This window comes from Amblyomma maculatum, chromosome 5 (genome assembly GCF_055883805.1).
Source record: "Amblyomma maculatum isolate TAMU_Amacu chromosome 5, ASM5588380v1, whole genome shotgun sequence".
In the NCBI taxonomy this organism is placed as follows: domain Eukaryota; kingdom Metazoa; phylum Arthropoda; class Arachnida; order Ixodida; family Ixodidae; genus Amblyomma; species Amblyomma maculatum.
Window position 1 is genome coordinate 46,774,780 of NC_139348.1, and position 25,602 is coordinate 46,800,381.

The 25,602-nt window shown below is 46.2% G+C and overlaps 3 protein-coding genes across 3 annotated transcripts in view; all 3 read right to left on the minus strand.

The window, feature by feature from the left end:
• The window catches only part of ecd (ecdysoneless cell cycle regulator), an 84,127-nt gene that overhangs the window by 8,198 nt on the left and 50,327 nt on the right, over positions 1–25,602 (minus strand). Inside the window, exons 10-12 of the mRNA XM_084603699.1 lie at positions 14,776–14,984; positions 11,832–11,906; positions 6,789–7,021 (exon numbers count right to left, since the gene is read on the minus strand). Coding sequence (XP_084459825.1) covers positions 6,789–7,021; positions 11,832–11,906; positions 14,776–14,984 — 517 coding nt within the window. The remainder of the gene's footprint in view (positions 1–6,788; positions 7,022–11,831; positions 11,907–14,775; positions 14,985–25,602) is intronic.
• Positions 1,148–4,154, minus strand: LOC146188240 (uncharacterized). The gene has a single exon (XM_084603698.1). The coding sequence runs from the start codon at positions 4,106–4,108 to the stop codon at positions 1,634–1,636; it is 2,475 nt and encodes an 824-aa protein (XP_084459824.1). The 5' UTR covers positions 4,109–4,154; the 3' UTR covers positions 1,148–1,633.
• On the minus strand, positions 20,031–24,941 carry LOC146188241 (uncharacterized). Its single transcript, XM_084603406.1, has 4 exons — positions 24,632–24,941; positions 23,779–23,976; positions 22,194–22,452; positions 20,031–22,094 (listed from the first exon to the last, which is right to left on the minus strand). Exons 1-4 carry the CDS (start codon positions 24,939–24,941, stop codon positions 21,986–21,988), a joined length of 876 nt encoding a protein of 291 aa, XP_084459532.1. The 3' UTR covers positions 20,031–21,985.

Sequence of the window (25,602 nt, forward strand, 5' to 3'; positions counted from 1 at the left end):
AGAAATAAAAAAATGAAAGCTTCCTGCTGGAGTAAAACATGAAATCAGGTAGCCATTAGGAATAGCTGTGCACAGATCCAGAAATTGCATCATTTCTCTGGGCAGAAAAAGTTGACCTTGAAAGGGTCTAAAAATGCTACAAGGTAACGAGTCACAACTAACATATTTTCCGGTGTATAAGACGAGTTTTTTTTTTTTTTTGCAATATTTTCGGTAATGTGTCCTATACAATGGTGCATCTTATGAGCATTTTTTTTTTTGTGCAATGCTCATAGGCAAACTTTATTGTGTAAGGTAATATTGGCAACGCCTGCAATTACAGTATTTAAAGTCATCATAGTGTTCTAGAATTGCACAGCCATCTCACTAGCAGAAGGCCAAAAGGTGGCGACATCCATGCTCCTCACCCTTTCCATGCTGCCAAGACAAGCCAGATCTAGCCGACTCTCTTTTCCAGTTATGATTTACAACATTGTTTGGTGGCTATTGCTTGTGCGTTTTCTCCTTCCTGCATGTGCTTTGCTGCATGCGTCAGAGCGCCCGCGCGCAGCGACGATCAGCACCGTGATTATGAGCGCAAAGAGGACGTCGCAAGAAATCGGCGACCGCATACTGAGATGAAGCCCTTCAAGGCTTTGAGTAATAATAAAGTGTTTCTGCTCTCACTGAGTGAGCGTTTTTTCGTGCATAAATGTTACCTTTTTTTCTCCTACCATTTGCACGTTCATGTAACAACTTTTTTTTTTTTTTTCAGGCATACAGCACGCGATGGCCGAGTAAGCATTTGTAATTGCACGTTATAAAGCAGAAAATACGGTATACCTCACCACTACGTGTACAGCAGAATGGCTAACACCATTTTGCTCTAGGACGCCTAGAAAAGAGCATTTATATAAAAGTCAATTTCCTGGCAGTCATTTGCATGAACAACCTGTCTCGGTTCTCACAGATAACTACTATGCAAGCAGTGACACAGACAAGAACCATTTTAAATTGCATCGCATTATTTCTGCAGGTAGCAGGCAGTTTGAGAAGGCATTATGCATTGTATTCTTTATTGCTGTTCAAAACGATGACATCAGCAAGCTTAAGGGGGGATGAGGGGATCGGAGCAAACTTTTTTATTTTTTGGATGAAATTTGGCAGGCTGGCTTGAAATAGCATCAAACAGAAAGGTATAAAGTTTCAAAGTGATAGCTTCAGTAGTTTTTATTTTACCATTGTTTATATGTTGGTAACATGTTGCTTGCTCGTGGAAAGCCTAGCATGACAGCAAAATGGGCTATGGGTCTGTAAATGTTCTTAATAGTTACTAAGAAGTGTGGTCTAGGTCAAGATTCTCCTTAAATTTTTTTAAACTTCTCTGCTCTTTTCCTAAATGACTTATTATACATCTTCTCTTTATGTTTAGAAGGTATCATGCTCTAATTACTGTGTAATAAAAAAATGGTGAGCCTAAATAGCAAATCTGAGACTGTCTTGATGTAAAGCACATTTCAGCAATTACAACAAGACAAACGGGATAAAAATCCATGCACCCATTGCGATGCTGCGCTTTCCACAAGCAAGGTGGTAAGTTCAAAACGAAGTTTTCAGAAAACAAGCTCGAAAGTTCCAAACTGGCACACACTGTCTAAAATGCTCCTGCACTGTAAAATTTCATGTCTCTGGCAGCAGGCAATTTCTTAGACCTTTGTCCTTTCAAAAGATGGGCTTTGTGCGCCTTCTTAATGTGCTGAGAGTCTTTCTCGGCGGCCCGCTGAAGAGAAAGGGCTCCAGGGCGCAGGCCCAATGTTGTGCACAGGTTTGAATATGCTCTCAGATTGCCTGAGTTGTACTTCAAAATCGCCTCGTGCACTGCTGTTTCCACAGCGAACAGTGAGGCATGCTGGTCTTTCGATAATAGTGACCAAATCACTGAATGGAGGCTCTCAGCCGCATTTTGAGTTTTGCTTCCCCTGCACCGGGCCAGCAACTGAGGGTCTGAGAGGCGCTGGTACACTGGCAGAAGTGCTTCAGCGACCTTCGGTGATAACTTGTACTTGTGAGGGGGTGGTGGTTGTCCTTCTGCCTCTGCTGATCGATATTTGCACCAGCTGAGGGGGCCAGGGGGACACAGCTCATGATGGGGCTCACCATCCGTCGACGTCACATGATAATAGGTCGACATTACTGCCCTTTGCATTTCTTCAACTTCTGAGTGGTTCCGCAGAGCGAGGCCATAGTAGTCAGTCAATTTTTTCATCAGCTGTTGTGTCAGGCCCCCCTTTCCACCTAGTGGCTCTCCTTTTTTAGCCTTGCTGACCAGGGAGCGAAGTGCAGCACCCATCCGTTTTTTCACGTGATTTATGCAGTCCTCTTTGGAGAGCTGCACAAAACCATAAACTTCTTCGTCACACAGAGTGCGGAACATGCGGCTGTCCCCATCACAGACTATGTTTGTGTACCGGAGATCATTCTTGCTCAAAGAGCGCCTGAACAGCTGCAGTGCAGCCTCCACCTCCATTCGTCCAGAATTCACATCAGTGTTTTTCTGGCACTGGTGCTGTTGCTTCCACTCAGCATAAGTGGGGTCACTTTCAGCTGGCTGTCTGCTGCACCCAAGGCAGAAGTTCGAGAGAACCACACAGTCTAACACAAGCCCTGTATGAAACTCAATTACACAGCCTACGCCAGTGTGAGAACTGTGGCCACGTGTCAGCCACGTGCCATCGTACACGACTGTAATATTCTTCGAAAAGGTAGTTTCCATTTCTATGTACACCTTTCTCACTGCCTCTACAGCATCTGCAAAGATGTTGTTTGCAGCTGCTTCTGCAGCAGGCTTGAAAGTTTTTTTTAGATGCTCCTCATATGTTTTGTGATGTAATCCTCTATGTGAAACATTCATGGTGGCCCAGAAGTCATTGAGAGCAGTTGGTCCCTTACCAATGCTCTTTATCGCTTGAATTGATCTGATGTTGATATCAAAGGCTCTAGAACCACTCTGCCTTTGTGAAGACCATTCAGATTGGAGGGCACCACAGGAAATACACGAAAGTACCATCTTCACAGCTAGCCCTAATTTAGTTTCCCGATGCACTGTTAGGCCAGGCTGATGACAAATTGGGCAAAGCATGGAACTAATCAGCGAGTTCAAGGCTGCTACTTGCACAAGCATAAATTCCTCTTCTGGAGGTGCGGAAATGGCATCTTCTCTTGAGTCAGTCAGCGCAAACTTGCGCTCCATAGCTGAAACCGCGCGAAGCGATTCGCAAACACTCGATGCTTGCACCTTTGCCGTTTCCGCGGACACAAATCGTGTTCTGAGGTGAGCTTGAATAGTGCGACGTTCACTGGATGAATATTCGTCACTGCGATGATCGGCCACCGGCGAGTCCGTGGAAGCGAGCGTGCACCCGCGATCGCCGTAACTCGTCGATGGCTCGGCCGCCGGCGCGTCCGCGAAAGCGAGCGCGCACCCGCGAGCACCGTAACTCGTCGATGGCATAGGATTGCCTTCACTCGCGGTTGTCGGCTGTGGACACATTTTGGAGTTGAAAAACACATCGCGGAAACGTGTCTCCACTGTGCAGTCAGGCGGTGATGACTGTTGCAAGACCACTTCGCTCGACGAGCTTGTGCCGGGACGCTCGCATACGGTGACATTCACTGGCGTGTCGATCCTCACTGGCGAATTAACGTTGCGCCCACGGCTCAACGGCGAGAAATCGTGGCCCGTCTCACCTTCGCTGGCTGGTGCCTCACCCGACGAACTTGCAGTGGCACGTCCGTGCACGGCGAGACGCACGTGTGCGGCGACGCTCACTGGCATGTCGATCGTCGCTGGTGAAGTAACATTGCACCCGTGCCTCGACAGCGCAGCACGTTGTTGGTTGTTCTCACAATCGCTGGCTGGTGCCCGACTCGGCATGAGATCGCACAGCACATTGGGAGAGAGATCGCGTAGCACGTTGGGCGCGTACTCCGCCGATTCCGAACGGACGCTCGGCTCGGTAGAACCACCTGTTGATGATCGCCGCTTCTTCCTTGCTGTAACAGGCTTGCGTTTTCGCTTCCCGTAAGCATGCTTTGTCCGGAACTTCTTTTCGAACGTTCGCTGATCCATTGCACGTGGTCGAAGACTCGAAACGCAAGAAAAAGAATTGCTTTCCAGCGGCGGACAAAGCAGGCGCTCCTTGCGCTGGCTGCAATTATTGCCGCGGCATCAGCCAATGAGGAGGCGCCTAGCAACACGTCGCGGCGCAGAGCCAATCGGGGCGCGGTATTCATTGGCTGCTTCGTGCTGCCGTCTTGCGGATATTCCTTTTTTGTGCGCTTGCTAGCTGGCGGAGAAGGGAGGGAGGGGTAGGGACAAAGAGCTGAAGAGTCGGGCTTTCCAACGATGCCAAAATGGCGGCGCTCCGTGGCGGGAAAGTCAAGCAGTCATGCCGTGAACTTGGCAGCTTTTTCGCGGTTCGGGAAGAATATCTCGACGCCGGCACCGATAAATATATTTATTTAGACTACTTAGAGTTTGTTTTTTGGTGAAATATTTCAGGACAACATAGAAATAATGTTGTAGATTCCGAAAAGCGCACTTTTCAAAAATCGATTTTTTCCGCGATTTTCGCGATCTGATCCCCGCATCCCCCCTTAAAGCTGGAATGCGATCAAAGACCAAAGTTAGAAAAGCATGCATATGTTTGAAACCCTTGCCAAAATGCCACAAATACCACAAACCGTATACACGCGTGTAATAGCTGCACTTTTTTTTCGAGATTGGGGTGAAAATCAGGGGGTGCGGCGATTACATGAGAAAAAAGACAGCGAAAAAAATTATTTGCGGTGGTACCTGCCTTTATTATTGTCAAAAAATCCTCGTCCTCCTCCGCTAAACTCGTCAGGATTTCAGGCTCGTCCTGTGTCCAAAACATCACTCCTTGTTGTCGTCCTCCTCCTCCTCCGAACTCATCGGGACTTCAGACTCGTCCTTGTCCCAGATGAGGTCATCCTCCGTACCGTCCAGCCTGTTTGATATCCCTGTCACCTTGAAACTTTTTTCCACAGTCTCGAACGAAACCGTGGCCCACGCTTCGAGTATCCAGTGGCAAACGGCCACAAGCGATGCCCGTTTCAGTCGGCCGGTTGGAGTCTTCTGGTGGAGGGCCGTTGCCATCCACTCACTGTACGCACGACGAAATCCACACTTAAAAGGGCGGTTTACAGAGACGTCCAGCGGCTGAAGCATGCCAGTCATGCCTCCAGGTATGACGGCCAAGTCCGTGTTAGATGCGCGGAGCTGTTGCCGCATGCTCTCTGTCAGGTGCCCCCTGAAGCTGTCTAAGACGAGTAGAGAACGCGTCGCAAGATTCGCCCCTGGTCGCTTCTCCCAAACACACTTCAACCAGTCTGTCACCAGCTCATCCGTCATCCATCCTTTGTCCTGCGCACGAACAAAGATGCCATCAGGAAATTTCTCCGCAGGTAGACATTTCCGCTTAAAAACTACGTAAGGCGGTAGTTTTCGTCCATCCGCTGTGATGCAAAGCATGACCGTGCATCGCTGCCTTTTGCTCCTCGATGTAAGCACACGCACACTCTTCTTCCCTTTCGCCTCGACTGTCACATTCTGGGGTGCGTCAAACCAAACCGGGGTTTGATCGGCGTTACCAATCTGAGAGAGAAGGTGCTCATGTACTCTGCGCTTGCTGATAACAAACTTGTGGAACTGCAGAAGCTTTTCACCATACTCCTCGGGTAGACGTTAACACATTGTCATGCGACGGCGAATGGACAGGTTTTTTCACTTCATGGAGCGCGAAATCCACCCATTGCTGGCTTTAAACACGGTAGCCGCAATCCCCTTGCTGCGTGCAATGTCTAGTGCTTTCATGCGCAACATCTCAGTCGAAACAGCAAAGCCGTTGCGCCGCGTCTCCGTCACATACTCGAGAAGTGAGTCTTCAACTTCCAGAAACATGCTCCGCTTCCCTCAGAAAGCGCGCCTCTGAACATTTGTTTTCCTGAGGGCATCTTCTTGGGAGCACCATCGCCGTACACATTTTTCGTCAATGCCAACTTTCGTCCAGCCGCTCTTTTTCCTTCTTCTTTTGCGCAGTGAATCACTTTCAGCTTAAAGTGAGCGGTATAACTAACGTATTTTCCCATCGAGGAAAAAGAAAATCTTCAGCTCACGAGCGCAGAACAAATCAGGGCAGCGATGCGTTCCAATTCCGAGATCGCACGTGATATGCTTCGGGCGATCGAGGAAATGGCTGTAAAACGGAGGAGCCAACAGACTTGGATTGGGTTGGATTTGCTGGCCTCACCCTTTGTAACGGGCAGGCATCGCTGCGGCTAGGAGCGCCCCCTTTGTAACGGAGGTGGTGGCCGCTGCCCCCATGCTCGACTTTTTTATCCCTCAAATATTTTGTTCTTAATTCTTATTGGCAATTCTACTTCTAACCTTACGCTTCATTTTGGCTTTCACTTGATTTTTGGGCCCCACCTGGCGGCAGTAACCACAAAACGTTCCGTATTTCTTGCACCGCACAGTAGACAGCACTGCCCAACTTCCTGAAACTCATGGTGCGGCTTTTACTCGGGAAATTTTTTAAAAGTTTTTTTTCCCAATTTTCTTTCTAAAGTTCGGGGTGCAGCCATTACACGCGTGTATACGGTATTTGCGCCTACCATAATTCCTTTCAGACACAAACTTAAGACTGCCATAACTGCCGCCTATTTGGACAAAGAAGGGTTAAAGCACGGCATGAGAGAACAAGGTCACAAACAAGCAGTCTCCTCACCTTGGATAGTGACGCGGCGTCTGTGTTGGCTTCGTCTCTGGCCGATGACTTGGCTGCTGGCTGCTGCCGCTCAAAGCTGAGTCCAACATTGGTTCCTGCCAGTTCCCGGTCCATGAGCTCCATGTAATTCTTCATGTCCATGGCAAGGTGTGGGGGGTCCAGACCAGACCCACCCAGGTCATCATCACTGTCATAGCTCTCGCTGCCGCCGTTGATAACATCTGCCAGCCGATCTGAAAACCGTGAGTAAGATAAAAGGTCGGGTCAGAGGGTTTCAACAAAATACTTAGCCCATTGCCCGTCTTTCCCCTTGCAATCTAGGAAGATGCAGCTATTACCTTAACTCTCATCCACCCTGCTTTTCGTTTCATGCATGATACCCAATGCAATGGTTCAGTTGCTTTGGCACTCGGATGGTGATCCCAAGGTCAAGAGGAAAATACACAAACACGCCCGCTAAGCGCTGTCAAGAACACACTGCAAGAACGCCATGTGGTCTGAATTAATGTGGAGCTCTCCACTATGGTGACCCTCCACCATACCATTTCGTGCATAAAAAGGTAAGCAATAACCTAGTCATCTTGCCTTCCTCACTTCATCCACATTTTCATCATACGTACTAGTACCTATTAGAGGCCCAACGTCAGGATTTCTGCTCCATTTTCACTGTTTCCCACGGAGGAAGGAAACAACTCAGAAGAGGCCCTGACGTCACTTTTTTGAAGCCGGCGCCGCCGCACAGTGACAGGACGCTGCAATGCCTCTCCTCCCCCTTTAACCTCCGCATTTTCTTTCTCCGCGACGCTCAAGTACCTCGGGCCACTAGCAACGCTGTTGCTAGTGGCCAGAGTTTTTATAGCAACAGCGATGTCGTTGCTAATGACCCGACTTGGCTAGCCCTAAATTTTGATGTCACTTCCGCCACACTTCCTCCAATGCATTGGAAACGGCAAGGGCCTCTCCTTAGTTGTTTCCTTCCTCCATGCTGTTTCCAATACCTTTTCTTGGTTTCCAATAACGTTTCTTGGTTTCTATGGGGGCAACATCCCACAGTGTACGTGAACTGACGCACAGCCGCTCCAGTTGCAATGCCTCCTTGCAAGCACGAGCCGGCCACTTCGGAGAGACCAGCAGGGGTCCCCCCTACCCGCGACGACGACGCGCGGGCCAACGAACCCGAGCTGTGTGTTTCTTTGGAACTCGACCGTCCTCAGACCGTGTATCTGACCAAGGTATGAGAAGCAATGCTTTCTTTAAAAGCGGTTTCTTCCTTTCTTTCTCTTCTCCCCTCTTCCAAAGGCACAATAAACGCAGTCTTTACCCTGCAATCGAATCGAGAGGTTCCTCGCTTACGGGTCTCCCATGCCCCGAACATAACACTAATTGTTGTAGACGAGTACAGCAAGCCAGTCCACCAGTATCATGGAAGAAAAGAGACAATTACCGCAGATACTCCGCCTAGGATGACCCGATGGTGTCTGAAGTTGGTCACGTACGATTATGATTTGGTGTGCAGGCCTGGACGTCTGCACCAAAATGCTGGTGCACTTAGCAGGCTGCAGCTGCCTGCCCAAGTAGATGAGCCACACCCCCCTGCAGATGTGCTCATGCTGGTTTCCACGCCGAGCATCAATCTGTCTCCACATCAACTCGCAAAACTCCCACGTAATGAGAGCTGCGTCAAGTGGAGATCTGCACAGATTGCCCGGGCAGAAATTTTCTACTTTCACAAGGCTGGGACCTGAGCTCTCGCTACAGGAAGGTTGCCTTATTCGCGGCACCAGATTGGTTGTTCCGGCGGAAGCGAAAAAAGCCGTACTAGACTTGGCACATGCAGGCCACGGGGGCATTGTAGCCATGAAGGCATGCGCTCGAGGGTACTTTTGGTGGCCCGGTGTCGACGACGACATAGAGCAGCTAGTGAAAAATTGTGCGACTTGCTGCCAGCATAAAAGGACGCCGCCTAAGGCACCACCTCCTGATTGGAAGCGTGCGACTGCTCCATGGCACACAGTCCATGCCGACTTCGCTGGCCCTGTGAAGGGAAGGATGCTGCTAATTGTTGTAGACGCAAGTGCGCTATATACGCAACATACAGTCACCGACTCTAATCGAGGAGCTGCGTAGCCTGTTCGCGACCTGTGGCATTCCAGAAAGGCTGGTAACGAATAACGGCACGTCCTTAGTTTTCATTCATTCATTTCATTTCATTTTTATTTCCTTAGAGACCCCCTTTTTGGGGGTTATTACATAAGGGGTGGGGTTAACATAAGTGCATAAACCATTTTCATGATGACAAGTGCGATGTGACTTTGCCTAGGAAGGTGGATGGGCAGATGATGGCTGCAATTTCGTGGGGAAGGTCATTCAATTGACTTGTGGTTAGGAGGAACCCGAGCTATGGAAATTGAAGACTTCCTAATGAAGAACGGTGTAGCGCACATTACAAGTGCTCGCTATCATTCGGCCACGCATGGGCAAGCAGAGAGATCTGTGTATGAGACAAAGCAAGCATTGGCCAAGGATCAATCTGGAACATTCGTTTGCGGGCTGGCTCGGTTTTTGCTCAAGCAGCAGACAACTGTTTCGGCAACAGCAGGCAGAACACCAGCCTTACTCATTTTCGGACGCGAGCTCTCGACGGCACTCATACGTATTCAGCCATGACCTGCTGAAAAGGCGACCTCGGACGAGAGCGTTACGAGACGAGTGGCCGTAGGAAAATCGGTCTTCTTCCGCAACTTCACAGCAAGCCCTGTTTGGATAGAAGGAACCGTACTGAAGAGACTAGGACATTGATTTTGGTTAATCAAGTCAAAAACCGGAACGGTTCGTCAGCACCTTGACCACATAAAGCCAGGAGCTGAAGTCTACCCGACAGAGGATCAACCACTGAACGAATGAAGCAACGGACCAGCAGCAAGCGAGCAACAATCCACACTGCTGGCTCCTTACGTGATCGGGACACCAGCAGAAATTTCGCCTGCAGACGATCTGCCTACGGCCCCCACTCCGAACATGGAGAAGCTGAGGCCCAGCAAAATGACTGCGCAACCCAACCCTGCAACAACCAACAAAGCGAATCCAGGCAAGATCAAGCTCCGCCAAGGCCTCAACATGAACTTTGTCCACCCAACCGATACAGTGAACCAATCTAAGGAGGAAGGGGTGTTGTGTATGCGAACCGACGCACAGCTGTACCGCCGCCTAGCAAATGGATGTGCACGGCCGCTCCAGTTGCAATGCCTCCTTGCACACGTGAGCCGGCTGCTTCGGAGAGACCAGCAGGGTCAACGAAACCAGAGCTGCGAGTTTCTTTGGAACTCGACCATCCTGGGACCGTGTGCGTGATCAAGGCAATGCTTTCTTTACAAGAACTCGCGTTTCTTTCATTCTCTTCTCTTCTATCCCAAAGGCACTATAAACGCAGTCTCTACCCAGCAACCGAATTAAGAGGTTCCTTGCTCATGGGGCTCCCACGCCCTGAACATAACCCTAACCACTGCACCACCGCGGCGGGGCTGCTTCTAAAAATGAAAAATACTCTAGACATTTACAATTTTTCTGGCGGAGTAACATCCCAGCCATACCTACATGTAAAGACACAACTTCTGTCATAAGGCATAGATATACCAGCACAAAGTGTTTGGAAACTGACTGCTGAATTCAGGCATTAAAGATTCCTAGTTGTGCAGAAGGTTACCTCACAGAACAGCCACGTTTCTGGAGACAAACATTACCATGGGGCACTAGACTGTAAACAGACATATGAGAGCCGGTTTACCATTAGAATGGTAGTGGCTGCAGAATTCCTATTTCTTCATAGCCAAACAACACGAGAACCCCTTTTAATTTGTTCCCTTATTTACTCCTTCGTTCACCTTTCAAAATACGCCAGAAATGTCGTCCTCTCACTTCCCCTCTTTCACCCAAGGGCGCTGTCAATGCTATGGTCAAATAGAACTTAAGAATTCCGCGGTAAATACCTGTCAAAGTAAGTAGAAATCAGTAAGAAGAAATGGGCATGGGCAGAGCATGTAGTGCAAAGAGGTTTCAGCTTTATTAATGCCATAGGGGAATCACTTCACGTATGAACACCCCTTGTCTCTCGTCGTTGACCATTCTCATTCGTGTGTAGAAGACTTATAGTGGTATGACATCGTCCCTATGTCAAACTCCGGAGCACACCACCATCACAACGTTTGCACGAACCTTCTTCCTAGCAACTCGCTGTTGACGTTCGCTTTTACCAACTAGTACTGAGTTATCTGTCTTCTCTTCTTCTTTTTCTTCTGCTTCTTTTCATTCTTTTGCTTCTTCTTTTGCATCTTCTTTTTTTCTTCTCCTTTTTCTTCGTTTTCCACAGTGCCACGGTCCCAGACCGACGGCTCGAAAACCTACCGCAGTGTAGCTTTCGCTGCAATTGAACATGACGCAGTGAAGAGGCAATAAAGAATCTGCTGGTTGCTGAATCTGCTGAACCACGAATAAAGGTCTTCAGATTTTCATTTGGCGCAACCTTCCAAAGCACCAATGTGCAGACACCATCTTTTCTCGCATATAGCATGCACCAAATATTGGAAAAACTTGGTTGGTGCTGTGTGGGTAGAAGGGGGGGAGGGGGTGAGGTGGGGTGAGGAGGAGAGGCATCACGACAATGCACACTTCTACGACTATTCTTTTCTGCACAGACCCTAGGTGCTACACCAGCATTCACATCAAAACAATGTGTCAACCCCCGTTTTTCGGTAATTACATCCAGTCTGATTCAACTGGCGGAAAGATTTTTAAATCCAAATTGCTTAAGCGTAACTGTGTTTACTGCTGCCACAAAAATGTTAACAAAAGCAGAGCCATAGAAACTATGTTTACGGGGTCAAATATTTGGATTGAGCTTTAGTCAGTGCACCTTTAACATAGAATTTTATGAGATTTACTAAACTAGGGGCAGTGCGTATTACACTACAACCAGAGACAGCAAAGGAACTATGTGGCAACAAGCTGCTTCAGGTGAAATTTTTCTCGCTCCTTCGTCAACCTTACCATGAGAGTCAACTTCATCTCCATAGCTGCTCATGGAGGAACTTGACTCATCGTCTGATGGGGGAAGCTTGAAATCTGGAAAAAAACAAAAAATATTGGCCACACTATTGCAAAGCGCCCCTATTAACTCAAGCTCTTTTTGTCCAAATGTCTGGGTCGCGAACGCTGAGGTCTTGTCAATGTCAAAGCACCCCTCAAACTGAACTCCGCACGACTCAAACAAATTCCAGGAGCCACTGATATTGAGAGTCAACTATATTACATTGGGCACTCTGCTTCATGTGTAGTGATAACTTGTATCCACAGTAACTACACAACTTCATTCAAACTACATTTTGAAACTACAGGAGAACCCGGATATATCGAACTCGAAGGGGATCGCGAAATAGTTCGATATATCGATAATTCGATATACAGAAATCGACCTGGGACGGCACTTACGAAGCGAAAAACGATACCGTATTTGTCGCGTAATCAACCAACTCGTATAATGAAACCACCCTCCACTTTTGCACCCGAGAATTTGGAAAAAAAAAGAAAAAACACGTTAAGGCCAGCTTGCTCACAAGCGATTGAGCTATCTCAGCGACGAGCGGCAGCGACAGAGTGAAAAATTCCAACTTGTTGGAGCTGCGTTCCTCTCGCCGCTCGAGCCACCGCGGCCGCTGAAAACAAGGTTTCTGTGTCGCCGCGGCGAGGCGTTTTCGCTTGCATGTCGATGGCGCAAGTCACTCCATTTCAGTCGTCTCATCCACAGCTCGTTTCTTGGCAGCGTGCCAAGATGCTGCGCAGTGATAACGTCACAGCGTGTTTATCTTTTGATAGCTCCTGCGGTGGCGGGGAACGAACTTATGGCTGATTGCACAAGCCTGGTTCGATTTATCACGCCGAGCTTGGGGCGGGCATAGTCCACTGCCACAAAATAATTGGAAAGCGTGATAGCTAAATGCTAAAAGCCGGTGTCATGATCGCAGCAGACTGCATGCTTTCGTTGACTCATACATGCAAGAAACGACTCCCGCAAGAAAAAAAAAAAAAAAACTGTCGCTTCTTAACTTTCCGCTGCCGCCATATCTTATGCTACGCCGCGCGTACAGCACAACGATAAGAATGAACGACTCTCGCAAAAAAAAAAAAAAAAAAGAAGAGAGAGTGAGATCTGCCGCTAATTGGCGCCATAGCCACGTTAGCCGCGGTGCGCAGAGGGTTCGCAACACGCGCTGGAGAAAGCGTGTTATGTCTGAAAAGGGACTGAGCTGGCTTGGCGCATGCGTAGTGCGTGCTACTGATAACGAAGGCAAAAAGAGAGGAAGGGGAGAGATAGCTCGGCAAAGGAATGGTCACACCCTTGCGCTTCGCTCTATCGCGTTTTTCCCCTCTCGTTCCCACCGGCTCTCCCGGGTTCATTCACGCACACGGCTTGCAAGCGTCACGTGCTGGCGCACGGGAAACGATAACGCAGATGCGCGCGCCTTTGAGGAATGGGCGCGGCGCTGCCCCAGACCAGCCGTCGCCGAACTGTCCCCTCTCATTCCTTCCGCGCGTGGCTTGAGAACATCCCGTGGCAAACGGCCGAGGGTGATGCGATCGTGTTTGGGGAAGGCACACTTTCCAGTGCGTGGCGTGGAGTTCGATATATCGAACGACCGGTGAAATTGAGTTCGATATATGACGCGGCTTTCCTATACTTTTATATGGGATTTTCAAGAGGATATTCCGTGAGTTCGATATAACCAAAATTCGATATATCCGGGTTCGATATATCCGGGTTTGACTGTATACCAATACAAAATGGCCTTTGCCACTGGCTTTCGTGCAGCCACAAAATGCAGAAACAGGGGAAAAGTAGCACAGGAAAATACAGAATCTATATATATTGTGAGAATGCATGCAAATATCTTGCACCAGGTGCATGATAAAAACAAATTTCTCATTGCTAGTTACAACAGATAACAACAGCCCATATGGCTCAAGTGCATTAACCAAGAACCTAGAAAAAAAAAAAAGGAAAGAAATACGAAGCACTGAAAAGCTACGGAACCCCAATAAGTTCAACATTGCAAGTTATCTCCAATTTGTAATAGCTTATCCCATGCATGAGTAATAGAATATATAAATAAGACCCCATTTGCCTGTACCGACAATTTATAATCAAGCTTCCAAACTAAAATTCATTTATCAGGTAGTAAACTGTAACTAACTGCATTTTCCCCTTGATATACTGCCAGGCAGCTAGAGGCACCAGCGAACAGTGCTATCATTCCTCGTAAAAAAATCCAACCATTTTAAAGGTTAATTTCTGACTACGACCGCCACAAAATGGAATAACACTACAAAAAGTCACTCAGCATTCTTTGTCTCTGCTGCTAATGTTGGTCTGTTCTGTTACGAGCTCAAATACACCCCATTTTCCATTCTTTAGTCCCACATTTTATTGAATAACAATGCAGTTTGAGCAGTCAATCTAAGCAGTGTACTTTATCATATTCCCTTTTTTGTTGTTGTCTGTGTTTATTTATATGTTATATATGCTACATTCCTACCCTGCCAAAATCCCATAGACTGCAGTATCAGTAAGTGAAATAAAAGAATCTTTCCTTTCTATCTGAATACCAAAACTCACAGTTGCAACTTAAAATTATGAAGGACCAAGCTTACCAAGGCTCGAGAAACAACAAAGGAATACACTGACAAGACAGGACCAGTGCTAACATTTAACGCAATGTTTAGTAGTGACAAAGGCCATTCCCCGAACTTCGATTGTGGATCAGGAGCATACAGTATGCACATCACAGTCTCCCAAATCACAATAAACTCTGCATTGAAAGTTGGTGCTTGCCCTGTCCTGTCATTGTCTTCCTTCCTTTTTTTTGTTCCCACCCTATGCTTCTCAATTTCAGATGAATTACCGACGCGACCGAGCCTCTTCACTACAGAAGCTTACCGAGGATGGCGCCAAGTGCCTCAACAAAACGGTCGGCCTCAAAGTCGATTCCGTCACCCCTGCTCGCTTGGCTGTTGGGCTGCTTTGGCTGAGACTTCTTCTCCTTTGAAGGAACCTCAGCCCCTTTGTAGTCGGAGACATGGCGCACGAAGCGGTCCAGGCTCTCCGTGATGGTAGCACCAAGTGTTTCCTCATCCTTCCTCGCGGCGCTAGGGAGGAAATTTCAACGTCATGGGTAAAAAGACAATGGCTAACTAGTGGCGTTTGGCACCAACACAGCTCTAGAAAAAGTTCAAAAAGTGATGTCACAGAATAAATGTGATCTGAAGCAATTTTGAAGCTGGCTTCAATAGACAAATTTTTTTTTTTAAAGAGGAGAGTAAGCCAAAAAATGTTTCATTGAATTGCCAGGGTACTATGTCGTCGAATTCGCGTTCGGAGTAGTTTTGTGCACTCTTCCCACTTTTCACTAGGATGGAGCAGGTTTCTCGGTTTGTCACAGTTTGGCGCAGTTGGGGCAACTAGGATGACACCAGTGACCTTTGATATTCTGTTCCAACGTAAAAATGAGCGGACAAGGTAGTGACTGATAGTGCGCTCAGCAAGTACAAATGCTGCTATACCCTCCATGTGCCTCTTCACCCTACAACCTTGATGCAACATCAAGGTGGCAGGCTAGCCCCCGCCGCAAGCAGCGGTGACCCACCTGTCCCAACCCCATCAGATGCAATTATAAGTATGCTCATTAAATCAGATATCACTGAATATGATGCTCCCAAATCCCCCCTTTTAATTGTGAAAGAACCTCGCCGTGCTGGTTCAGTAGTTAGGGCGCTCGACTATGGACCACACAGATGCGGGATCAAATCCCGGCTGCAGTGGCCGCTTTTCGATGGAGGCGTAAAGCCAGGCGTCTGTGTGCTGTGCAATGTCAGTGCACGTTAAAGAACCCCAGGTGGTCGAAATTTCCGGAGCCTTCCACTACGGCGTCTCTCATAGCCCGAGTTAAATCCCACAAACCAAACCAAACTGTTTTAGAAACAAAGCCAGTGCAACACAGTGTCACTCCCAAACATAGTTGGATTCCTCACAAGGCATGTTCAATGTTCCAGGAAACAGGATCTGTTTCGGCAGGGGATTGGCCAGTGAGCAAAAATAATACAAAACTGCAGAAAGTGACACAATATAAACAACATGATGTCTGCTGTTTTCAAGAATTATTAGAACTAGCAAAAAAATAAAGGTGTCACCAAAAGAAAAGGAAAGCTCATGAGACTGTCACTGCTGCTCCGCACCATTTAGTACTACAGTGAAACTCATTCATTTGACACCCTTAATTCTGAAATCTGGATGATTCGAACTGCCATCACTGTCCTGGACCAATGCTCACGTAAGGTTATGACATTGGAAGCTTGCTAGTTCAAATTCTATGGTTCTTGCATCAGCTAATTAGAACAGACTCACGCTGCAATTGGCATGATCCCGAAATGGTCCTCTGCGTGCAAAGGGTTTACTAAAAGCATTTACAAGGTGGTTTCAGTCACATTAGTTTATCATTTTGGTTTCCGTTCAGCACTGCCTTTTTTCACAAGCTTCACACGAAAAATGCACAATGAAAACCTGCACGTAACAAAACACTGCTGTAACTTTCTCAATTTTGTTTTACAGTGCAGTCCACTTATAACGATATTGAGAAAAACCTGAAAATCTGATCGTTATAATCGATTATCGTTATATCTGGACCAGATGAAAGAGAAAAAAAAACACCCACATATTTCCCTATGCATGCAGGCTTGCCTACTTACTAGCGATGAGTAAACCTGGTTGAACAACGCTAACCATCGTAAAGAGCACTAAACACTTTATTACAGTATACATCAATAGCCATAAAATAACTTAAGCATACTTAAAAAGTCGGAAATTCGCGCTCGCTTGAGCAGCAGCTGAAGATTGATAATCGCTGGGAGCATCGTTTCCAGTAGCGTGTACACTGGCGGCAGTCCTTTTTGCGTGCACGAAACCAATTAGCGACCGGATTAACTGAAGGACATCCCCAACCTTGATGATCGTTAAAATCGTAGAGTGCGAATGTCCATATTTTTTCACGGAGCTTCCAACCTTGAAACCCTGCTCGAAATGCCGATAAATCTGCCATTTCATTTCGTGAGCTATCGCGCCGTCCGTCACTGGTCGCCGCCATCGTCCACGGACGCAGAATCGGGGATGGCAATGCCGATACGGCTGCAGCAGCACCCTTCGCGCGGCTGCAATTGCGATGGATAGTGATCATTTTCTTCCGTTTTCGCCGCATATGTCACGTTTTCACGTCATTGTCTTTTAATATTTTATTTTTTATTGAATATTCAGTCAAATTTTCGTCGTAAACGCCTACTGGGCGGCGATAAAGCTATCGTTGCATCCGATGTACCGCCAATAATCAATCGTTATATCTGGTTTATTTTTACATAGGGCAATGGGAAAAATTATAAATCTCAAGAATTTGATCGTTATAAGCGATATATCGCTATGTCTGGTATCGTTATAAGTGGACTGCACTGTACTCAGACTTAAGTGTTCTGTATTTGCTCGCATATACAGGTCAACTTGTTCCCTCAAAACCGTCCCATCCAAAGTGTGGGAGTATGCCGACGTGTGAGTCACAGCCACGGCAAGGCACTGGCTTGGCTACAAGCTAAAAAAAGGAGGGGAAAATAATGCCATGGACACTGGTGCAGAAAGTCATGCATTCTGAGTGCCTATAAGAGCAAGCGTTAAGCAGCCGGTACAACTGCGATTACCACTCGAAGGCTGCACACATCCCTTCTTTCGCACAGGTTTCACACTCAAGGTCCTCAGCCAAGGCCACAGTGGAGCAAAGACCTCCACCATGCGTCCGGTAGTGAACCAATACCACATCTACACTTCCCTCTGCAGCCGTGTTTACATGAAGGCGACAGCAGCGCATCGCATTTCGTAGCGCCTCACGCTAATGCGATGCGACAGCGTTTACATGTAGCACATCATCTTTAGCGCAGTGGTGGCAGCACGCGGTGTCGCATATTGAAAGCATTAGTGGCAAGGGTGGCAATTCTTTCAAAATTATTTAATATTTATTTCATACATACCAGAATAAAAGGAAAGATGTAATAAATATAAAAAACAGGGATGAAGCGAAATTAAATACTTTGCCGACTTCGTTTATCCAACTCGAAGCTATTTGAATATCCCATGCTTTCTGTTCATGGCGCCCAGCAACGCTTACTAAGCCTATCACCTGCCAGATTCCAGAAGCTATCTTAAAATTTGAGGCGGTTTGTCGCCAGAATTGTGTGGTGTGAGCATCTTCAGAGAAATAAAAAGCTTCGTTCACCATTCGTTTGCAGCGAACGCGAGACACAGTGGAGCGGCAACAACGAATCGGTGGTAAGGCAAGCGGCCGCCGCTTCGCCGAACGCCACCATCTTGCCCTTAATGCGATGCGACCGGCTTTACATGCACGGAGAAAGTCGACTTACACCTCTCAATCCAGTCCTGCCTGGCGGATTAATGCGATGCGCTTTCCTAGCGCATTACCTGTTTACATGAATGTGATGCGCTAGGAACCGGGTGCGGTACAATGCACTAGCTGTCGCATTCATGTAAGCACGGCTTGTTTTGGTCCTTGGAGTTAAGGGGGGACGCGGGTCTTACCGCCGTATTCACAAACACGCCTTCACTCGAACTTCTACTCCAAGCGGCCCTCGAGGCCTGTTTTTCGTTTCAGAAAGCAAACTCCACTCGAATCGCTCCTCCAGCGGCGGAGAAAACTCAAGTTTTCTCGAGAATCTCGAGTCGGCGACGACGCTACCTTGGCCGCTCCTCGACCGCCACTTCACTTGTAAACATGGCGGGCATCGCATCGTTTGCGCGCTTCGTAGACTTTATTTTCCGAGTTGATGAAACCTTTCACGGCAACATCCAAGTTCATCGTGTGCCAAAACGTCGCCTGCGGGACCGACTTAATCCTTTGGAACATTTTAGCGACCGTGAATTCCTCTCTAGGTACCGGTTCACAAAGGAGACCGTGGCCTACCTCTTGACAAGGCTGCCGCTCACGCCGAGCGCCGACAATCGTGGCCTGCCGCTCTCGCCGATGCTGCAGCTGCTGGTCGCGCTCCGGTTCTACGGCGCCGGAACGTTCCAAGTGGTCGCTGGTGACCTAGTGAATGTGTCACAACCCACCGTGTGCCGCGTTGTCAAACGGATTTCAGAGCTCATAGCGAGCACCTTGTTTGCTCGTGTGGTGAAGTTCCCACAGGCGGCTTCCGAATTCGATGCCGCGATGAAAGACTTTTACAAAATTGCAAACTTTCCGGGAGTGACAGGGTGCATTGACTGTACTCATGTGCGCATTAAAAACCCTGGAGGCTCCAACGGAGAAGTTTACCGCAACCGGAAGGGGTACTTCTCTATCAATGTGCAGGTGAGCGTTCAATTTTAATTGGCAGTGTTAAATTTGGCATATTGTGTGCATTCGCGTCGACACGATATTTGTAATGTACAGTTTATTTCGCTAACCATCAGCCATAATGCTGCCCCAGCACAAATTGATTCTATTTTCATTCATTTCTATATTTCCCGCTCCTCATAATATTCTGGACAGCGTCAGACAGCGATTTTGTTTTCAGTTTTAAGTTTCAATTCAGTGATATGTATTGCAATTCGGCATAAATCCAACAGCGTGAAAACATTTTTTTTCCCCGCAGGCGGTCAAAGTGCAATAAAAAAAAAAGCATTTCTACGCATTCTGTGGTGACGGTGGCGACAGCAGTAAGCCAGTTTGCTTGGTTAATGCTGGCAAGAACAAGGCACAAAAAATGAATTCCTCTGTAGAGCAGATAAATAACCCCAACCATGTGTCGGCATAAAATTTTTTTTTTTTTTTTGGGGGGGGGGGGGGGGAGGGGGCATTTCATTTAGTTTTTTCTTCCACTTCATCGTTGGGCGCTACAACCCGCGTTCGTTCTTCACTCTCAGTTTACAAGCTGTTGATATAATGTGACATCAGACAGCCAGCACTAGTAGTACCGATTAGGGCACTGAAGTCAGATTTGAATGGGACCCAGAAATAACGGGCTTTCTGGCATCGCTTAGGCAATTAATGATGTACTAAAATAAACAGGATATAATAAAATGAAAGTATATATATTAGGCCGTGACAGCAGCAAGCGCGCTGCTCGCGACCATGCAAATTCGCACAATAATTTATTGGATCATATTTTATTGAACCATCAAGACACTTTTACTGAGCATTTAAATACATATTGGTGGGGCAATGTTAGAAGGAAAAATAATATGTGGCCAAAATTTTAACATTTCGAAGCACACAGCATGATACATTGATTGCAGAAGTGTAGGAAAAAAGATCACATTCTCCCAGTTGACATGAAAACTCTGCTGCATGCAAAAATTGACATGCCAGGATTCTGCATGCACGTCTATATATGTAGACACCAATGACAAAAACTATACTTGATACTTGACTCGAGTTTTCAGTTTGTAATTATGCACATCACAATTTTAGATTCTTATTTCAAATACAGCTTCAATCAATTGCTGCCCATTGCCAATATGTATTGATGCTTATACAGATTTCAGCACTTTCGAATTCAATTGATCTCACCAAAGAATAACTTACGAAATACTTTGGAATGACTCAAGTGCATTCTTACAAGGAGCAATCATGCTGCACTTGTAGAAACTTCTAGCAGCACTCATTACTTTTTTCATTGCTGCAATCTATTCAACCTATTTAAATTTGCCTCTCTTTCTAGGCCATCACGGGACCCCAGCTGCAATTTTATGACGTTGTTGTTGGCTGGCCTGGCTCCGTGCATGACAGTCGAATCTTCGACAATAGTCGTGCACGGGTCCTATATGAAACCGAGAGACTTCCTGGAATGCTGCTCGGAGATGCAGGATATGCCTGCATGTCATTCCTGATGACACCACTAGCAAATCCTGGAGCCCCAAACAGCCCAGAATCGAGGTACGTAAAATTGTGAAACAACATACAGCAACAAGCTTACTTCTTGAGTTTCAAATCCATCAGTGTCATATGTTGTGTTTAAGATGTCTTTAAGACCTGTTCTTCTTATGCAGGTATCAGACTGCCCACATCAAAACGAGAAATACAGTGGAGCGGGCGTTCGGTGTGTGGAAAAGGCGGTTCCCATGCCTTGACATGCGGATGCAGCACAAGTTGGAGCATTCAGTACTTATAACCACAGCTTGTGCTGCACTGCATAATATCGCCTGCATGCGGAACGAACCTTGCCCACCTGCTGTGCCCATTCCTGCTGTCCATCTACCCCAAAGGACGAGGCAGCAACCCCATTTGCCACACCCTGCACCTGTTGATACAATCAATGGCAGTCGTGCACGGGCTCGTGTGATCGCGAGGTGCTTTCAGTAACTTCTTCATTTTCGCGTCCCTGTCGTGCTTATCATTTGTGTCGTCCGTGCTGTCATCATGCCAATAATAATAGCCTGAATAATCTATACTACCCACATTTTGATTTTCTACTTTAAGCTAATGCAATGAAAAAATTTGGAAAATTTAAAGACTCTGCCAATCCATCCCCACGTCCTTTTATGATGCCGATGCTGCTTCTGTAATTCCTCTCGTTACCACGGTTCCTGCTTGCTAATATCTGAACTGCAACACCCAATTGGCATGCTATATCTACTTTCACAAACTATTAGCAGAATGTTATATAAAAAATAATAATTAGAATACACAATACAAATTCATCATTTTGTGGCACCCTTACATCAAGTTTTCCACACAATAATAAAGGAAAGGGCTGTACATGATCTGTCACATAATTGATTAGATTATGAAAAACACAGTAGTATGAAAAACGACAGGCGCTTTTTAAAACATACGTATGAAAGGCACAAAGAGGAACTGAAATGAAAGGGAACAAGAAGCATTCATTTAAATTATCCTGTCTTGATTCTTACGGCAAGTAATCTAGATATTTGTATAAAAATAATCACTCAGAGTGGAAGAGAGGCCTACATCCAAGAGCTGGATGTTAATTCCTTTACATTGATTTAAAAAAAGATTATGAAAGACCTAAGCAATCAAGAGCACTGACAAAAGGCGGGTTCCAAATACTCATTTTGCATCATTATGCAGAACCATAAAAAAATAGGTGCCCCTCTATTATTGCTGTTGCGAATCGCTGCGTGATGCTAACATTGCAAGTTTCTGCTCCTTTACTTTTTTCTCCATTTCGAGCAGTTCAATCTCTAATTTGCTCTTTTTTTCTTGGTGTTCCAGTTCCATTTTTCTTTTCTGTCTTTCGAATTCTAGATCCATTTTGTTTTTTTTATCTTCATGTTTCCATTGCCGAGTCTGAATTATTAATTTTCCCCGCAGCAGTTTCCTTCGGAGTGTGTGTAACTGACGCTTTCTTTCTTCCGCTTCCTCAAAGCTTTTGTAGCGGGCTTCGGTCTCGGGAGCTAACATGCTTTTTATAGCTGCAATCCGGCCCCCAGCTTGACTGCCTTCTACAGATGTTACCCCATTGGTGCCTGTGGTCCCCACACTGGCAGAAGGTGGTGTTTCCGGCCTTCGAGCTGGTGACATGGGCATCACAGGGGATGGCGTCCTGTTTCGGCATGATGGGCCTAATAAAAGAGTTCAAACTTGCACATAAATATCAACAAAAAGTAAAGTGTGAGTACAAGAACACTTCAAAACATTACAAATACTGATTTCCAGCTTCACTTAATGCATAGCAAGCAAAAAATAGAGGAAGCTTTTTTATAAGTTTGTTCATTCAATATATGCTGTCTGATAGTTGATTACCTGTGCCTGCGAACGAATATAAATCAGGCATTGCTTTACCAGGATCTTCGAGAATGGCTACAGCACAACTGTTTAGTCATCGTAGCATGATACTATACATAGATTGCTTAAGGGACATGTGATTGCAGGATAGCTCTGTTTGCTTATCTGGTATATTGCTCTAGCACCACGCATCTTTTTTTTTTTTTAGCAAAACTTTCTGCAGCTGTTAATGAAACAATTCTCATAAACAAGTCCACAGCAGAGCTTCACACTTGCAGGCAGTTTTGCGTGCTTTGAATACAACGGTTCTCATTAGGAATTTACATCATTTTTAGTTAGTTGATTTAGAATTTTTTTTTCTGTTGTGTCATGAGAGAAAAATGTTGAATAAAGATGAATTAATAAACAAATATAAAAGAGCAGCAGCAATCAGCAACACCACAGATATTCAAAATCATATATCACAGGAGCGAAGCTGCAAGGCATGTGCTAAAAATTTAGTGAGTACATGGTATTGAAAATAATAGCGAAGATGTAACCACTTTATGAAATCACTTAATATCATTGGATATATTCACAGCTGATTCAACATCTTTAAGGACGTCTGCATAGAAACATTGTTCAGTGAATGAATGTCATGTATGCTAGGGTATAGTGTTTTTCTTGGCTGAAAGATAAAATTAAAGCTTGAATGAAAACTGGCCAATAGATAGGCAAAATGATGCATCCATTCTTCGATATCACCTGTGTTTTTAGAAATAAAGAGCTGAGTTGTTAATTCCCTTTGTTTGTCTCTTCGTCCTGCACTTTATGCTGTCTTGCTTATTAAGGGATGAATATGCAAAAGGTGGCCGCCACTCCAGGGTGAACACACGAGTCATTTCATTCGGCATGTCAAGTATCCCAGGTAAACAATGACATGAAGGTGCTTTTTGGCGTCATCATGCAGCCATTTTGCTTTGATCTATGGCCCTGAAAATTGCACTGATGCTACATAAGAATGCAGCCGCAAGGTCGCTCTGTCATGCACAAGCAACTGTATAATATATATTTTCAGCCTTTTATACAGATTACTCTGCATGCTATACAAAACAACGTCTCTCAAAAGGATGCTTGAAAGCAATTGCTGCAAGTCTGTAGAAACAACAAAAAAGGCTAATTACCAGGCATGTCAGTCCAGTCAAGATCTGGGTCCACCATCGCGTTGAGCATGGCAGCCGGTGGAAGTGCTAAAACTGGCTCGCCCATGTGAATGCCATCGCTGTCGTATGGATTTTCCGCCCGCGTTGACATATGTGATGCCAATGCTCCTACAAGCTCCAATGATGGGCTCATTGGACGGCATCCTCGTGATCCACCTCCTGAAATCAAAATGGTACATATGCGAAACCTGCATGTATAACAACTTAATGTATGCACAGTCAATGAAAGGGTAGATCTGACCCTTTATGCCCAACGTTTGGATCAAAAGGGAATAATTTCTACCCCAGTGTGCCAACCCGCATGTATGCCTTTTGAATATGCATAGTTTTCAGCTTAACATAATAAGCCATCAATAAAAATTGCTGTTAGTGCAATTAAACTTCGAGAAGCTGGTGTGTATATTTCACATTCTGAGTGGTGTGGACCATATAATATCTCAAAACGATTCGTTGGCCTTAATACATATTCCTGTATTTAAGCCCACAAATATTCTAAAAAAAAACAAGAGAGAGATTAGGAATTGTCTGACAGAAGTCGCACACCATTACACACCAAACATTTTTAGCGGAAGGCAGTTTTCTTAAAATTTTGGCGCATCAAAGTATATTCTACCCAAGCTCCATAGAACAAAAAATAAACATGCATCAAATATGATAACGGGTTCGCGGCACTGGGAAATTATAAATGACCTGGTCAAGGATCCTGCATGCAGCATGCATACATTGTTGCAATCAAGCAGGCGCGTGTTTCTCAGCACAGGCCACAGAAATCGAATTGTCGAAAATTTACGAAGGTGTAAAAAATGGTACTTACCAGTTGCATATAGATCACGCTTCTCCTTGGAGTCAGTTTTTTTCCATCTTGACTTTTCATTATCCCATAGTTTGCGCAGCTGCTTCGCAGTTCTTGGCCGCATGTTGGGCTGGCTGTTGTACTCCAGGCACAACTTCTCCCATGCCTTGTTTTTCGCTTCTATCGAAGCGCTATTTGTGCGCTTATTTTCAATGGTTCTTGTATATTTCCCGACAAGCGCTCTGAGCACTTCGCGTTCCTCCTTTGTGTAAATAAACCGCGCAGCCTCTTGGGAAGGCTGAATACTTTGGCTCTCGGCTGATGAGGACATTTCGATAAAGCACCGACGTAGAGACGTCCGAAGCGATCGACTACGCTAGCAAAACTCTTCGGCTGTGGTTCTCGGCGGCATGGCGTAGAATTTTTTTTTTTTTTTGCTTTCTTATCTTTCCGCGCACCCCTCTTTTCCTTGCACTCACAGTTCTGTTCAAAGGACAGTGAAAAAAGACTATCAATCACTTTGCTATTCCATATGCGCGAACGACGACCAAAGTGGGCGCTCGCGGACCAAGTACGCGGCCCATCTGTGTCGTACGCATATCAGTGCGTAGCCCAGCGCCTCAGGGTGCGCGTTCGAACCCCAATCTGCGTTTCCGGGCATGCTTTGCGCATTGCTGAATACAGATCCCAGCTGTTCTTCCAAACGCAAGCAGCGTTTGCTTCAGCGGAGTGTTGCACGAGCGACCACCCGAAAGTAACAGAGCAGTGTACGCTCTGCTAGGTTTTTCTATTTTCGCTTCACCATTCACAACAGAGTCGCTGCTAGCCGAACCTCTGAAACGAAACAGCGCTAAAAAATGAAGAAACTTGTCAGATAGGAAGAAGACTTATTGGTCCCCGAAAGTGCCGCGCGAGAGCTGTGGGCATGCCGCCCAAGGCGTCGGCTAATGAAACGCAGTCGCGACTGCTTGGCCGAGACCGACCAGCGTTTT